The 15,829-nt window shown below is 35.9% G+C and overlaps 1 protein-coding gene across 6 annotated transcripts in view; it reads left to right on the plus strand.

The window, feature by feature from the left end:
- The window catches only part of LOC135217696 (organic cation transporter protein-like), a 66,856-nt gene that overhangs the window by 35,448 nt on the left and 15,579 nt on the right, over positions 1-15,829 (plus strand). For 2 of the 6 annotated variants that reach the window (XM_064253677.1, XM_064253675.1), the window contains one exon: positions 14,846-14,979. The exons of 2 other annotated variants lie outside the window; for them this stretch is intronic. In XM_064253677.1, coding sequence (XP_064109747.1) covers positions 14,957-14,979 — 23 coding nt within the window. In that variant the 5' untranslated portion in view covers positions 14,846-14,956. Of the gene's footprint in view, positions 1-1,688; positions 1,821-11,354; positions 11,497-14,845; positions 14,980-15,829 lie in introns of those variants that run through there. 2 more of the 6 variants (XM_064253676.1, XM_064253678.1) reach the window with 2 other exon arrangements.

A 15,829-nucleotide genomic window follows, 5' to 3' on the forward strand; every position in this document is an offset into this window, starting at 1 on the left:
AAAAGGAATCTAGAAAAACTAGAGGCTGAAGTAGCTCCAGGACTCATGCAGAAGAGTGTGATCCTAGAAACGGCACACATAGTAAGAAGAGTGATGGACTCCTAAGGAGGCAGGATGCAACCCGGAACCCCACACTATAAATACCACCCAGTCGAATTGGAGGACTGTGATAGAGCAAAAAAAAAAAAAAAAAAAATAACAATAATAATAATAATAATAATAATAATAATAATAATAATAATAATAATAATAATAATAATAATAAATTCTATTTCAGTTCACGGCCAATATATATAGAATATATATACAAAGTATAGAAAACAACATTCACAATCTAGACACATGAATAAAAACATGATAAACAATGATAATATATCAGTTTTCTGGAAGACAACTGAGAGCAAAGTCAGTGAACATTCTACTTCATGTCCTTTGAAAAAATATTGTTTAAACGTTCAAGTAACGAAGCGGTAAACATTTTAACATTAATAATGAAATATTATGAACAGAAATCATCCGGGCAACTGGGAGGAGGTGGCAGATGCCAACACAACTTGGCGCCGGTTCAGAGGTCGCACAAACCGGGAGGATGTGAGCCAGGCTGGAATTCCGTCCGTAAAACATCTGTCGAAACCAATTATGAAATGAGCCATTCACGATGTAAACAGCTGGATGAGACTCGTTGAAAACGGCGACCCCGATTAAGGATTAAGCTGAGAAGAAAAACTACGAACAGAATCTGAGCCTATTGACATGCAGACAGACCAGTGCTGACACATCGCGTAACCTCTTGAAAGTGCTCCAGACCAGCACTAGACATGCCCTCCTGTTGGCACGTCTTCCTACCCAGGAAGGAAGGGCTACCATAGCCAGGAGTGGCATGGAATACCTGCCCGGCTGATAGGTCTTCCTTTGGAGCTTCCTTTCCTCTCAACTCTCAACTCTCAAGGTCCCTGCCTGAGGGGACCTGAGGAGGGGTGAATACGATTCAACCAACCAGGTACCTATATCTACAGGATGCTTTGAGAATAAGAGCTCGTACAAGCATATGAATTCTAATCCAACTCTCAACCATTGAACCAATTTGTATATCTATCACCACTTGGGAAGAGATCTTACGTATGTACCTTCCGGAAGGCGCAGCTAACCGTGGATATTACCGATACGCCGACAATTATTTACTTAAAATATGAACAGTGATGCCTTCCTGATATACTTATGGCATCCGAAAATGGACAGTGACACAAAAAAAGTTACTTCCTGATACAGAAAGAAGCTATGAGCTTTTTGCTTCACTTGTGCTTTATGTACAAAATATGTTACTATGCCTCATTAGCATTTCCTCCGCATAATATAAGTATGACACCCAAGGCATTTTGTGATATTATTTAAAAAACAAATGTCAATGTTTCCACATTTTACGTAGCACTCATTGCCACATTTGTTAAATCATTACTTTCAGATCCTGAAGAAGAGATACAAATAATTAAATAGTCTTAATTATGAAAAGAATTGTTAAATGAAATATCATTATGATTATAATCGCTGAAATAAAAGCACAAACCCGAACTTCCGTAAGATAATCAGAGAAACAAACGACAGTCATAAGAAAATGGGTCATTCCAATCATGTGCGTTGGGCATGCTTCCCGGCGTCCATTCCCCGACCACCCGCAGCGCCCACCCACCCCCAAATCCTCAACAAAGGGGGAGATAATTCAAAGGGTATTGGATTACGTCTGGTTCTAAACAACACAAGGAGAGAGATCACTCTCAACTTATGCAGGCATCCGTGACAACAGTTCACTGTTAATCTTCAAGGTGAAGGACAGTGAAATCATTGTTAGGGCAGGGAATAATAATAATAATAATAATAATAATAATAATAATAATAATAATAATGATAATAAAATAATAATAATAATAATAATAATAATAATAATAATAATAATAATAATAATAATAATAATAATAATAATATGCACAAGCAAGTCACGACTCAATACTTATAATGCAAATATAATCATATCGATTCAAAATCCTATTCAAAATATTCAGACAGTATTAAAGCATACTACTTAGTACTATTATTTGCTACTACTCCTATAATAATAATAATAATAATAATAATAATAAAGCGAAGACACAAAGATCATAAGACTAGGTACAACGAAACATATTTTTATCCTTGACGAATTGGAGACTCACACGCGTTGTCTTTTTGAGAGAGAGAGAGAGAGAGAGAGAGAGAGAGAGAGAGAGAGAGAGAGAGAGAGAGGAGAGAGACGAGAGGAGAGAGAGAGAGAGAGAGAAGCGAGAGAGAGAGAGAGAGAGAGAAGAAAGAGAGAGGAGAGAGAGAGGGGGGAATATTATATTAATATATAATCATTAATAACAAAAGTAGCAATCATAGTAACCGCAATATTAGCAGCAGTAATAAGACTTGTCTCAATCAACTAATTGCAATTATTCACTGCATCATAAAACAAACAAAAGATAGAATATGATTTTTCTTTGGCTCCATCTGGCATCGTTCAGACAACCCCTCTCGGATTTCAGTGTGTTTAAGGTTGAGTAAAAACTCCACTTGAACGTATTGCTGAAACAAAGGGTAAGGTTTAACTCGGGAGAAGAGTAACCGTGTTGGAAGAAGATTGGTTCAAATAGGTGAAAATATAGCCGGGTGAAGCAGTTTAAACCGGTTTGTCGGTTTTTCTTGCATTTCTCGGATATTTGCAACAGAGAAAAATAAAGTTCTCCTAAAAGTACATTTGTGGTCGGGCGCGGACATATAGATTTAATGAATTTAAGATGACGAAGTTTATACGGACATAATTATGAACTCGTGCGAAATACAATAGATAAACAAGTAAAAAATGGGCCGAAGTTTTTTCGGAGCAATCGAATTTTCTGTTCAGCGTATAATGCTGTATGAGCTGTGTCCCAAGACACTTTTAGCCACGGCAGTCAGGTGGTGGCCAGTCCTACAGCGTTGCCAGACGCACGATCATGGCTAACTTTCACCTCAAATGATATAAAAGCTACTGAGGCTACAGGGCTGCATTTTGGTCTCTTTAATGATTGGAGGGTGGATGGTCAACATACCAATTTGCAGCCCTCTAGCCTCAGTAGTTTTTCAGATCTGAGGGCGGACAGAAAAAAGTGCGGATTGACAGACAAATAGTTTCCTTTTACAGAAAAGTAAAAGGTGAAGAATACGATACGAAAAAGATGTAAGGTTTCAAGTATGATACGAGGCATGATACAAGTTCTTTTGAAATTTTGACTAAATGAGTAAGCATTAGTTTGAACGAGAAACGACGTCAGTTAATAATATGCAATTTAAATAGAACAAAGACCGAGTCTTGTTCACAGGCTCACTCGCGCTACCGAATACTAAACATCAAAGAAAGACGCAATGTTCTTCGGTAATAACAATCTCAGAAAATACTGACTGACTTCTTCACTGAACGGCAACTCGCAACTGTACACATACAAAGGAAACCTAACCGTACTGTGTGAAAAGCGATTTGTGTCGCGTACAAAAATAAACAAATTTTTTGTTGGCATCTGTCATCTGGCGACTTTCTAAGGAAAGAAGCCAAATAAGAAATTTGTTGACATAAAAAGAAATATAAGACACAAAATATCTTACAGATTCAAATTTTCAAATAATTAATTTTTCAGGCTAATGCTAAGCAATTAGTTTCTTACGCCATATATCAAGAGGGATAATTTCAAAATCAACTAAAAATATATGAATTTCATTCGATTTTTTTTTAGAATTACCGAAATACTGCCCTTATTTAAGAACAGTGTCGTTTTAAGCATTAAATTTTGCGTTCGTGACTACATGCCACTAAGTGACGATGATGCAGATACTGAAATCTCCCTTATTACTGGATTTCTTGATTATCTGTTGCCTTTCTCTTTCTTTTAACATAAAAGGGTGCCAGTAAAGGCTAATTCAATTTACGAAATCTCAGAGTATCCACAAAGAACGTACCTCCGAAAACGACTGTCAAAATATCCCAACTCTCCATTATGATAAAAAAAAAGAAAGAAAAAAAAACATTCTAGACAAAACTTTGAAAATTTGTATTTTAATACGCACACACGCGCGAGCGCACACATAGGTATAAAAGCTCATACCTGCCTTCTGGTCAAACCTGCAAAAAAAAATTTTTTTTTTATTAAATACATTAAAAAAACTTTTCCAAGATATCTCAATGGACAGACGGACAAACTCAAACAAACAAATGAACATAATCTCCGAATAACCTCGTTAACGGACCTAGTTAATTCCACTTGAACGGGAATCTCTCCTCCTCTTCAAAAAAAAAAAAAAAAAAAAAAAAAAAATCAGGAACAAACAACACTAAGTTCGAGAATATCTAACTTCTATATGTGAAAGTCATTCATAAAGTACTTGCATTTTGACGAATGCAATTCGAGATTCTTTCTCTATGTTGCTTTCGTAAATAAACGGATATATTCAAAGTGAAATTTTATCTTTTGTTTTTACTTTGTTTTCGTAAAAGACAACGGTCATCATCCACATAGAAGATTTTAATAAAGCCAGAATAATAATAATAATAATAATAATAATAATAATAATAATAATAATAATAATAATAATAATAATAATAATAATAATGAAGTTGAGAGAAATCTGGGGCTATCAACAGATATGTATATTTTGATCATCTTCAGGAAATTTGACAGTTTTAACAAAGTGACTTATGGTTAAAGACTATTAAACCGAATGAAAACAATATATATATATATATATATATATATATATATATATATATGTTAGTGTGTGTGTATATATATACACAAACACATCGATATGTATAACCTACTATTTTTCCAGACACAGACTTTTGAGATATGTTAGGGTGTTGCCAACGGCAATAAATTAGTCGAGATAAAAGTTTTCACATGATTTCGTTGACGGATGAATTTGCAACGTCGCATAATCTTACTGGTATTCCGTAATTTACTCTTTCACTGTTCTTAATCGGGGGTATACCACGCCAACAAATGAATATTAAAAAATTGTTTCTACCAATTCAGTAAGAAAAAAAAAAAAGGATTGAGATGGCATATGAAAATTGTTTACGAGACATGATCACAGATTTTAGTGTTATGTAATTTAACACTTATGGTTCAAATGCGTCCCAGAATTTAGTTAAAATCAGAAATAAGATATTCATTTAGATATTACAAGATATCTAACAGCCAAAAAACAAGAACAACAACGAAGTAGCTTGTAGGCTTACTACCCGAGTAAGAGAAAATTGATAAAGTATGCACGATGGCCTAAAAGAACCACCGTATCAGAGATTAACACCAAGGCTGGGGCTAGTTTATGTTCTAAAGATGGGAGTTGGCGGCCGTAGACTAAGCTGAGGAATAATATTAATAATAATGATAATAATAATAATATGCTTTATTTCAGCTCAGGGCCATATACCTTGAATATACAAAATACAGACAGTAACATATACAATCTAGATACATGAGACACGATAAAAAAGAAAAAGAAAATGAATAATCGGCACTTATCCACAAAATAGCTGAGGTAGCATAAAAGCTAGTAATCATAATACTGGTAATAACAGTAATAATATTGGTGAGAAAAAAAATATGCATTGAGAGTAATAACAGTTAGTGCACATATCATATAACTTAAATTTCAACTAGAGACCTTGGGTGGTTACAGTAGTCAGGTCCAGATGGCTAAATACATAAATTGAATGAAAAAAAAAAAAAAAAAAAAAAAAAACTTTAACTTGATAGTAATCATGAAAAATTAAAATATCAGCAATAAATGTAATAATGACAAAAACTGCAGATGACATCTTGCCAATACATATTAAGTCCTTTAGGGGACAAAGGCCTTATTTTCCCATCTTTCCCACAATTTAGATCTTCTTCTTGCTTCACTCCTTAGGATGCTTTGTATGAACGAGTAGCTACTGTTTCTCACTCGGGTTACCAGACTGGACATTGTTCGCCTAACAATGATTTTTAAATTGTCCAGGTGGTTTTCTATGAACATCTGTGTGGCGGAGTGGTAGCGGGGAGTGTTTGTGAGGCGTCTCAGAATGTCATTGTGCACAACAGTGATGCGTCTCATGGTCTCTCGGGTATAGTTCATCCAGAGGGAACACCCATAGATACTGTGTAGCAGTACGAGCGGAAGAGCAGCAGTTTCACGTCTCGGTGACAGAGGGCAAACCTCCTTGCAATCATGTTGCCGTATCTTTTAGGTCGTCGGTGATAATGTGACCCAAATACGGAAATTCGTGCACAAATTCCAGCCGATGGTTTTCGAGGAAAATTTGAGGTTCTGCAATATGCTTAAGCGATCTCGGGAGCAGCGACATGCACTGGGTCTTAGTTTCGTTGTAGATTATATCAAATTCCTCTGCATATTGGCGGCAAGTGTCGATGAGTCGTTGGAGACCTTGCACTGATGGGGAAATCAAAACCATATCGTCGGCGTAACAGAGGTTGTTTATAGTTGTTTCATTGACGGTGCATCCGATTGGGAGTGAGTTCAGTTTGACATTCAAGGCATCTGTGCACGTATTAAACAGGTATGGAGAGAGAATGCCCCCTTGCCGAAGCCCGTTTAGGTAGCCGAAGGTGTAAGATAATACGTTACCCCATTTGACACAGAATTGCTGTGTGGAGAACCAGCAATGTAAAATGCCAATTAGATACAGGGGTGCCCTTTTATGCAGCTTCAGGAAGAGCTTAAGGTAGTTTACTCTGTCAAATGCTTTTCTCACATCTACAAAACAAAGGAAAACAGGAGAGGCTGATGATAGGCAGTAGTTCAGCAATTCTTTCAGTATGTAGATGCAGGTGTCGGTTGAGTGGTTTGCTTTAAACCCGAACTGGTTGTCAGTGGTGTGTAGAAAGGGGAGAAGTCTCACTAGAAGAACAGACTCAAGTATCTTCGATGCGATCGTTGTGATTGCAATCGGTCGGTAGTTGCCAGGGTCAGCTGTATCCTTTACCTTGTTTTTGATTAATGGTATCAAGTGAACTATGAGTAGGGAGTCTGGAAGAAACCGGTGAATTATGCACGCATTGAATAGGGGAGCTAGCAAAATGTAAATTATCGGATGGCAGAATTTGAAGGTCTCTGCAGGAAGACCATCACAGGTGGGCGATTTATTATTAGGTAGGCTGTTTATGGCATCGCTGATGTTACCTGGCGTAATACGGTCTGCAAAATGAAATTGAATGTTGTCAGTAAGGAGGTTATCTACATCCCTTCGGGAATCTTGATCATTTATGGAATTCAGGATATTGTTGAAGTAATCGCCCCACATACTTGCGATAGCTTCGTCTCCGACTGCTTCCCCTACTCTCTGTGATAGCTTTTTAGTTTTGGGATTTAAGGACTGGATATCTTTCCAAAGACGAGGATAATCGCCAGATTCTAAGTTTCTAGACATTGCATCGGCTCTTAGTTGTTTTTCATTTAACCTGCAGTGCTTAAGAGCAAGTTTGAACTGCGCTCTCGCCTGTCTCATTAGTAATGCAGTGTGCCCTTCCCTGGGGCTACCATTTTGCCTCCACAGTAAAAACATTTATCGTGAGTATGTATACAGATCTTTAACCAAGTCATTCCATCCAGGTAAATTACGAGAATTACCTTGAAATCTGTAGGCAGTCCTGCCCGAAGCAAGCATAGCGGAGATTATGTTCGAATAGAATTCATTCAGATCCCTCCTGTGGTGGTCATTTCTACAATTTGTGTTAGTACAAAGTAAGGCATCTGCCGGTTGAACTATTGACCGCAACCTGGTTTCCGTGGTCGCCCTATAGTATCTGGCTTTCTGTTGGTTTTTAAAATCCCAGTTTACTGCTGGTGGGCGAACAGTGGGTTCACGGTGGGGAGGGATGGGGTACTGAATGACACCTGTAATGGGATGCGATCGTAGCCCGTTGCAAGATCATAGCGAATATTGCAGGTCATAATAGAATCATGAAGTTGTGGAGATGTGATGCAGTGATCCAGCCAGGAGAGCATGATTTTGACGGAAGCGAGTGAGTTCATTCTAAAATTGTTTTGTGGGGTGAGAATTAAGGTCCCCGATTATACAAATATGATCAGTCGGAGAATCATGAATAATACTGTGTAACTCCCCTAGGATCATGCAGTAATGATCAAAATTATTGTTATTTTCTAATGTCATGTAAACATTAATAATTAGGATTTTAGAGTTCTCTACTGTCACTTGAAGCCCCAGCAATCTGTCACTCCTGTAGGTCATCACCTTTATCATATTGTCTAACGATTTGTGCCACAGGAAAGAAAGGTCCCCTTTCGGGCGACCGGCTATGATTTGATCTGTAACTTGCATCGATGAAGTCGAGAAGGTTCTGAAGTCTTCATGAATTGAATCGCAGATGACAAGGTCATGTGGCCAGAGGAGCGTTTCTTGCAATGCAATGATGCCTTTGAAGTTTTGGCAGAACATGTTTAGGAGAGGAATGTTCCGCTTGAGGCCAAAAATATTCCAAGAGATTATGTTCAAACGGTGGCAAAATGACAGAATTAAAACATGTCCTCGGGATAGAAAGGTCTCGAAAAAGATTGGAAAATCTCTTTTTTTTCTATATATATATATATATATATATATATATATATATATAATATATATATATATATATATATATATATATATATATATATATATATATATAATATATATATATACACACACACACACACACACACATATATATATATATATATATACATATATATGTTTATCAAGCTACAAATGTCCTTTAATATCAAATTCGCTCTATCTCGGAATTAATATATTGTATATGTTAACCGAAGGGGAATATTTTAGTCGATAAGGAATTTGTCGGCTCAAGGGCGCGAACCATCGAACCCAACCCCGTGAGCAGACAAAATGTCTTACGACTAAAAAATTCCCCTACCATTAACATATATGAATATGAAAATATATTAATACCGAGGTAGAGCGAATTAGATATTAAAGGAAATTTGTAGCTCGATGTATGTATATGGATCACGGTAATGTGATATGACAATATTTTATATATATATATATATATATATATATATATAATATATATATATATATATATATATATATATATATTAAATCTCGGCACAATGAATTATGAATGAACACGTACGGTCATGATGCTTCCAGTTCCTGAGCAGATAAAAATATGACTAGTGTTCAAGGGGTAAGCGAGAGAGAGAGAGAGAGAGAGAGAGAGGACATGACGGTGAATACTATGAAGTTCATAGCCGTCTCAAGAGAGAGGAGTCAAATTTCAAGAAGTTGTCGACACAAAATTAAATAAGATTAAGATGACATCATCAACTAGAGAGTCAATAATGAACTACACTTGACATTGTTTCTAAAGACTCATATAAATAAAATAAAGATGTATAAGTAATGAAGTCTCACCGCGGATGTGAAACAACAATAAATCGTGAATCGTTACTTAATATTGCCGTTCTCGGACTGATACACATAACTGATAAAATAACCAATGGGAATGAATTCATTTTTCTCCTCTTCCTTATATCGCAAAACCAAGGCTGTCCAGATACTAGCACAGTGAGGTTGGGATGCTGACGAATATCCTCAAATGAAGTTTGGGTTTTGTTAGCTTCACTGAGGAAATTACCGTTAGGATTGAAATATAGTAGAGAGTAGGCCAAACACTGGGACCTATAGGTCATTCAACGATGGAAAGGAAATTGAGAGTAGGTCGGTTTGAAAGGAGTAACAGGAGGAAAACCTCGCATTTGCACCATGAAATAACTGTAAGGAGAGAATGGATAGCAAAATGGAAGAGAGATAATATGAATGGAGGTTTCGTAGAAGGAATGAAAGGGGTTGCAGCCAGGGGCCGAAGTGACGCTGCAAAGAACCTTTAGTAATGCCTACAGTGCATCTCGTGAGGTGCACTGGAGGTACTAACCCCCCTTCGGGACTGAATCATTAGGGTTACTGCGATACTTGAAAATAGAAGTATCGATATGTTATGGTAGTGAGGGCGAAGGGGAAAACTTTAGCCCAACAAATACTTCTGGAAATTGAGGTCAAAATATTTCTGGAGAAAATCGAAGATATGGATGGCAAATCCATATCTTCGACGGATCAATGTTGTATGATCATTGCAGATCTAGCTGAGGTTGTTACATCTGCTATTCCATAGTTAACTGATCTTCCATTGTTGCATTGTCACTTATTTTTCTCTCGTTTTTCGCAAATGAAGGTACTCGATCATACTAAGGTACTGCTCTATACAAATATCTTTCTTTTCGTCTTAGCCTGTTATTAAGAGCTCATTCCGGACCTTTCACAGAAAAATACGTTCTTATTCATTTCTCTTATTCTCCTCACTTTTCATATATTCTTCTGAAATACTGAGTTTGAATCCCTTTTACGGATCTGGAAGCGTCAAGACTGCTGCTCTATTTCTGTTTCGAATAAATCATTCATGAGATTCGCCCATTCCTATACGGAATAATTTACTATACCTGTGCTCTCTGTGTGTGTGTGTGTGTGTGGTGTGTGTGTTATAGGATAATTTTGGCAGAATGCATAAGAGCGACAGGCATAAGGCAAACGATCACTGAACCTGTACGTTTAAATATACGTGTGAACGTAATATATGTTTTACCATGTAAGAATATGCATGGATCTTTATCTCTTATACACGCGTGACTTTTTAATATTCTCGAATATTAAGCCACAATTATTGTTTAATACAGATTTAACTATACCAGGGGTTCTTAACCTTTTGATGTCCAGACTCCCAATAAATAAAATATGGTTCCATACCCGTTTTGCTTAAGCCCACTTAAGTCCTATTTGTTGACAATATAACTTAATGCACTTCAATACCTACTTCAGGCATCAGAGCTAGGAATAGAACATACAAGAAAATCAAAAGGATTTATAATTTTATATATAGTTATATATAGTAATTTATTTTCAAAGTGCACCCGTGTATACACTGACACATTAAAATCATATATATATTATATATATATATATATATATATATATATATATATATATATATTTATAGATATTTTATATAAAAATATCCACAGGTCAACCATACCCCAAGCATGTAGTTCTCATATCCCCAAGGGCTATGGATAACTCCTTTAACGCAATTGTCAGACTTATCGGAAACGCTTTTTTGTGAATTCAGCTATTTAAACTGTCAATAAAACACCAATTAACGATAAAACTTACCACCTTACGTTCTCCGCCTTAGATCTTCAAATAATTTTACCATAAGCGTTATCTTTCCCGACAGAGACACTGAAAACACTGAAAAATAGCCCAAGTAAAAATTGGTGTCTTCATGAATGACTGACCCCATGAAAACTATAAGTTTTTCGGACTGGTAGGAGGGAATAATATACATTGGGACTTTTGATTTCGGCTTCTTGATCTCCGTTAAGTTTGACTTTTCTTTTTTTAAATTAATTTGCGGCAATGAAGGAACGTACCTTTTTGCTCCTTAATAATCGCTTGCTATTCCTCAAAATTAACAACGTCTCGAGTATAGGTAACATTATGATGGAAGGGGCGGGGGACAGTCTTGGGACTGACTAATACATTATTATAATTATTATTATTATTATTATTATTATTATTATTATTATTATTATTATTATTATTATTATTATTACCAGTTTTGATTTTCTATATCCACAACTCAAGTTTAGCGAATATTTCTACTTTGGGTTTTATAACAAAAGAGCACAGGGTGACCCATTCTTGTGGAGAAAACTTCAAGACTTGAAAAAATTGCATGGACATGTTAAAAAAAATACACACCTAAAACACTAGAACTAAGTTCTAGATAACAGCTGTAACTATTGTAAATATAATAGCCATGTCATTCTTAAATTCCTTAAATTTGAAGGACCAACGTGAAAATACAACAACAATACAGTCACTTTGCTAACGAGCATTTTACATATTTAATGGGAGATATATACTAACATTTTCAGTCTTGCATCACATTCATTATCATCATAATCTTCACCATTAAAGTGAAATTATTTTAACTTTTAAAATAATTTTCAGTGAATTTGCTAATGAAAATAGTTGACGCAACATTCACTACATATCACATTAGGACATTGCAGTGGTACACTATATCAACATAACTTGGGGCCGTTAGTTAACTGAATATGTAAGTAATTAAGGTTGTTTACATTTTAACGAAGGAACAAGAATGAACCAGGAAAATGCATTTGCTTCGTTTTCTATGTATTAGGTTTCAATTAAAGAAAACGTGTTTTATTCGGGAGCTAATAAAAAGGGACCGATACGGGCTGTGTGTGTGTGTGTGTGTGTGTGTGTGTATATATTATATATATATATATATATATATATATATATATATATATATATATATATATATATATATATATCTATATAGTAGAGAGAGAGAGACGAGAGAGAGAGTAGAGAGAGAAGAGAGAGAGAGGGAGAAGCTGAGAAGAGAGAGAGAGAGAGAGTTGAATAAACAATAAAATAAATAACAAGTGTGTAAATAAAACGAAGTAAATATTCGAATACGAGACATTCTCAGTAGGTTTAATGACATATAAGTCATATATGACTAAGTTTGCGATGATCTGAATTATTAGTCAGGAACAGAAGCATATAAGTAAGCGAAGTTGCACTAATTATTCTTATGAATGGATGGGAATCCCTCATTAATATTAATGATAGTCTCAAAAACCTATTTAATAATAATAATAAATGTGAAATTGGCTACTCGGAGTTAATCTTTGACTGCGAGTGCGTGAGTATGTACATACATACGCATTAATTAAATGGTTCTAGACGGGCATATTGTATCTTCCTTGTAAAAGGTATTCACTTGCCTGAGCTAATTTTGCACACGTTGCAATAACAGTGAAGACTTTGTATTTCCAACACGATGTACGACATCATACACAACATAGGAGAATATGTAATATTCTTCGATAAGCTACAAAAAAGCCAAATCTTTAGTTGAATGTCACTCACGTTGTGAATGTAAAGCCTCACTTACGGTGTTGCGTAATTAAGTTAGGCCAGAGTTGAGAATAGCCCAAGTTAAAGGCGGCATGCGGCGAGGAACAAAGAGTCCTAAATATACTTTTGTGTTACATGGAACGAGGTATAGGAACCTAACATACCAAGCACGTTTTATGCTAATGTAGCACTAAGATGGATTACATACTCTACGGAGGTCAAGAGTCTGCGTTCCTCAACCTTAACCTGGAACATGAGGAGTTAGTGGTCTTCAACCTCAAGTGCCAACTACGACTAGGACATTATTTTTTACTAGCTTGTCGGTGTGCTCTACACGAGCTGGAACCCGGGGCTTGCTGTCTCTGCTACCCTGCTGATCCCCTAACTATCCTACCCCACACGGGGCGGAAAAACAGGTTTGCAGGGAAGTGGATGTCTCCCTACCCTCCTGTCCCCCTACCTACCCCGCCCCTACCTGGGGTGGACAAACCGGTTTGCAAGGGGTGGGTGGTTATGTCATGCCCCACCTACTGTCACCCGGGGGAGGGCAAACAAGGTCAAATCCTCTCGGATTTTATTATTATAGACAGATAATATTAGTTTAAGAAGAGGTTAGATATGCTACAAGAGCCTCCGAATGTCAAAACAAAAATTGGACACAGTGCAAGTTGTCAAGTTGCTAATAGACCTTGCGCATTTCATAACCTCCACAGGTTCCAGTAACGCAGCACTAAGCCCAAAAATACGGAACTATAATCCCATCCAGTATGTTAAAACAGTAAGTGAACCTGACAATTTCATTCATAGTTTACTGAAGGTGAATGATCACAAAAATCTTCCGTTTTACGCAAAACAGCGGAGTAACGATTCACAAGTGGCCTCAAGACATTGGAGGTGTTTCTGATGCTTCATCTCTACTTAAGATTTGATTTTCTTCGTCATCATGGTACCAAAGACAACCAACCCATAAAGTCTCAGTCAAATATTTCATAAAATATTTGACTGAGACTTTATGGGTTGTCTTTGGCACCATAATGACGAAGAAAATCAAATCTTAAGTAGAGATGAAGCATCAGGAACACCGAACTTGGTTACTTTCACTCCCTGAAGGAACTCGAATAAAAAAAAAAAAAAACTGAAGGAACTCTAATTAAAAAAAATAAAATTGGAAGGAACTCGAATTAAATAGGAAAAAAATCCACCTTTCCGAACAAGAACTAGAACCTCGGAAATTAGCCATTGGAATCCGTCAATAATAATCGACAACCAGCCAGTATCTGCCGCTGACGCGCGCTAGAGAAAATAATACGGACTAGTAGCAAGTAAAACTATAGATAAAATTAGTGAAGCATTCTTTAACGACAGGAATACAGAAGCGCAAAATATTGTCAGCTCAAAGCAATGTAGTAAGTCTTAAATTTTATAGCGAAGTCCTATTTATACATTTTCGATTATACACTCACACATACACACACACACACACACACTATCTATCTATCTATCTATCTATCTATATATATATATCTATATATCTGATATACTTATTATATATAATATATATATATTATATATAAACTAAATGGCTTTCCTAGACTACTCTTTCCAATACTCTTCCGTGTCTGTTTTTAACGTTTCCTTTTGTTTGGTTTCTTATTTTTCGAATTTCCTTTATTTTAGTTATTTTTTTATTTTTTTTTTTTGAAATCTCGTTTGGTTTGGTTTTTGGCTCTCTCGTATTTCTGGTTTTGAAAGTTTCCCCTCTGCATACAGGGTTTGAGGTGATTGTTTACCACGCCCTTGCCGTAGCCTTTCTGGCACCTGCCGTAAAGCACACATGCGTCATCCCGCTGGAGGATCAACTTACGTTAACTTCGCAGGTTTATGAACGACAACGCAACGGAGACGTAAGTTACCTTTTTTTTTTCTTATCCTTGAACTAATCAATCTTCTCTTCTCTCGGGAACTTGAATTACTTGGAATGTTATGCTTTCCAGATAGGTCATGTTTTTTTTTTTTTTTTTTTTTTTTTGTGACTGTCTTTGCATGTCAACATATTACTTATTTATATATGTATGTATATATATATATAAATGTATATATATATATATATATATATATATATATATATATATATATATATATACACATCAATTAAAGAACAGATGGAGGAATATTTAATGTATATATATATATATATCATATATATATATATATATATATATACATCAATTAAAAGAACATATGGAGGAATATTTAACATGTGTGTATATATATATATATAATATATATATATAAAATATACATCAGTCACAGAACAGATGGAGGAATATTCAATCTCAACCGGCTAAAGGCAAGAACTAAAGTAAATGTTACTGCCATTGTTGAGCTTCAGTATATGCAGACGACAACGCTGTCTGTGCTCAAACTGAAAATGATACACAAATTATATTGAATGCATTTGCAAATGCTTACTCTCGTCTTGGGCTTTCCATCATCATTAGAAAAACCAAAGTATTATCTCAACCACCCCGAACTGAAGCCGTAAGAGTTGCATGTACTATGGAAATTAGGAGAAACTCTAGAAACTGTAGACCGTTTCCCATACCCTGGCAGTCATCTATCTTCAAATGCCAATATAGATGACGAAGTTCAGTATCGCCTAAGATGTGCTAACTCAGTTTTTGGGAAACTACGCAAGAAAATTTTTGATGATCATTGCTTGCGTGTTAACACCAAAATAAAGGTATATCAGGC

The sequence above is a fragment of the Macrobrachium nipponense genome, chromosome 7 (assembly GCF_015104395.2).
Source record: "Macrobrachium nipponense isolate FS-2020 chromosome 7, ASM1510439v2, whole genome shotgun sequence".
Classification (NCBI taxonomy): domain Eukaryota; kingdom Metazoa; phylum Arthropoda; class Malacostraca; order Decapoda; family Palaemonidae; genus Macrobrachium; species Macrobrachium nipponense.